This window comes from Galeopterus variegatus, unplaced genomic scaffold (genome assembly GCF_000696425.1).
Source record: "Galeopterus variegatus unplaced genomic scaffold, G_variegatus-3.0.2 Scaffold239, whole genome shotgun sequence".
NCBI classification, from domain to species: Eukaryota; Metazoa; Chordata; class Mammalia; order Dermoptera; family Cynocephalidae; genus Galeopterus; species Galeopterus variegatus.
This window is the reverse complement of record NW_007726350.1, coordinates 795,564-797,691: the sequence shown is the minus strand read 5'-3', so window position 1 is coordinate 797,691 and position 2,128 is coordinate 795,564. Positions and strand designations below refer to the sequence as shown.

General features: G+C 49.8%; 1 protein-coding gene across 1 annotated transcript in view; it reads left to right on the top strand.

The window, feature by feature from the left end:
• PLB1 (phospholipase B1) overlaps window positions 1–2,128 on the top strand; it is a 99,928-nt gene that overhangs the window by 21,886 nt on the left and 75,914 nt on the right. Inside the window, exon 9 of the mRNA XM_008566409.1 lies at window positions 1,318–1,385. Coding sequence (XP_008564631.1) covers window positions 1,318–1,385 — 68 coding nt within the window. The remainder of the gene's footprint in view (window positions 1–1,317; window positions 1,386–2,128) is intronic.

Here is a 2,128-nt window from a genome sequence, read left to right as displayed (position 1 = left end):
AATCAGGCCCTTAGAGAACCTGGCTGGAGGGTCCCAGAGGTCCCAGACACGAGCTTCCACTCATCGGCCGCTCATTATAGAGTCCAGCTGCAGCTCCCTGGATCAAGAGAATGCAGGGTCTCCAGCTGAATCCTCTCAAGGACCAGATGACACCTTTGATGTCTGTGGCCTATCTCAGTGACATTATCTCACTCAACATCCTCACAGCAAAATCCAGTGAAATCTGGTTTTCCTTAAATCCAACCAATAAAGTGAAGCTGGGCGAGGTGAAGTGGGTGCCCAAGGCCATGCAGCTTGTAAGTGCTGGAGAACTCAGGAATCCTGACCCTATGTCTGGGAGCCTGTCTCTGAACTATAGCAGCCTTGTCCATGACCCCTCAGGGGCTCTTCACCTCAAAGGCCCTACTGCTCAGAACCTTCCAGGAAAGACAGGCAGGTTGGCCCTTAGCTCCTTCATGCGCTGTTACCCCAACAGCTTCCTGCCCAGTGGAGCCTGTTATCACCTCCCTGCAACCCCCTGGTCTCCCTGAAGATGCTTTCAGGATAAAGAGTCATCAAGAATCAGCACAGCTGCTCAGGACTTCCTGGGAAGGCAGCACTTTGGGTGTGACATTCCTGGCAGATAGCAAAGAAACGGTGCAGCAGAGAGTAGGGACCACACCCTGGGGGGCATCTTGTGGAGGTCAGCCTTCATCCCTGGCTGCCTGGGGGGCCAATCTAAAGTCTGACTTTTGGAATAGCTGTGCTCAGCAATAACATTCTTTAGGCAAGGGACACGCACCTGTGGAGTGCATCCAAATTGTGGTTTTGAAAGACCCCACCCTTTCTTCAGCTGAGTGGTAGGTCTATGGGATTTCATTTTATTACTATTTTTTTTTAATTGTACATACTTATCTGAAATATATTGATAAGAAAGGATTATGATATGTTTCCTTTTAGGATCTATTTCACAACTTTAAAAAATGAGAAAAATAGTACCCTGAAACGTGTGCTTTTGGAAAATGTACACCACAGTCTAATTTCCAGAGCACTTTTGCTAGACTGGTTTTACTCGATCTGGGTCAGAGCAGGGGTGGGGGCAGCATTTCTTAGACTGAAGCAGAGCTTGGAGGCACTAGGCATTCCCAGCGGGAGCTCTCACTCTCACGCATCTTTGAACAGGCTGGATGCACAGGGAGAGGTGGCACCACCTGGACTCTAGAGTCTGGAGCGCACCCAGGTGGTCTGGCCAGGATAAGAACGTGGACCTCCAGCAGGTGGCAGAGGTGGGCCATGGGGAAGAGCAGGGAAACTCACCCCCTTGTCGTTCCCTCCCAGGCAGCAAATGGCGCTGAGGCCAGGGATCTCCCTGAAATCGTCACTGAATATCGAGGCCTGTCTTGGAGGTGAGTGAGGGTCTGGCAGGCCCTGAAGACCCCTTCAGGAACCAGCGTTGGTATCTGAGCCCCAGCTGCCCAGCTCTGTATGACCCTGGGCAAGTTACTTAACTTCTCTGAGCGCATCTTCTCACCTTTGATGCAGAGGTAATACTACTACCTGTGCAGTGTCTGAGGGTTAGACAGAATTTATGTGCCCAGCATGGTGCCTGACACAAATTAGGTATAAATGGTGCTGGCATCATCACTGAAGGGCCTTCATTCTACAGATGAGTAAGCAGATCTCAGAGAGAGCAAGTAACCTGTCCGAGATCACACAGCCAAATGGTAAAAAAAAAAAGAAGCAGAGCAGATAGTTCATGACCCCTAATCTGGCACATTCCTCCATCATGTATTGCTTTGCACAGGCTTATTCCCGTTCTGCCACAAGCTGCAGCAAACAGAACTTGCACGGTGCTTCTGTGCTTTGAAAGGCTGGCTCGGGCAGGTGTGGTGTTACCACAGCCTGGAATCTGGCCTCCTGTGTGGCTTTAACCTGAGTGCTGAATCCCTGGCATTCTCCCCCTCACATTGCTGCACAGAGTTAAACTCCAAATATTTTGGGAACCTTTTAGATGATCCCAGACATGCTTGACACAGATTGAGGGGGGTATGGAAAAGGAGGGGATCCAGTCAATTCTGGAATGCTGCATATTTTCATGCCTAGAAACCCACCTAACTTTGATCTCCTTGGAATTTTTTAATAGGCTAGG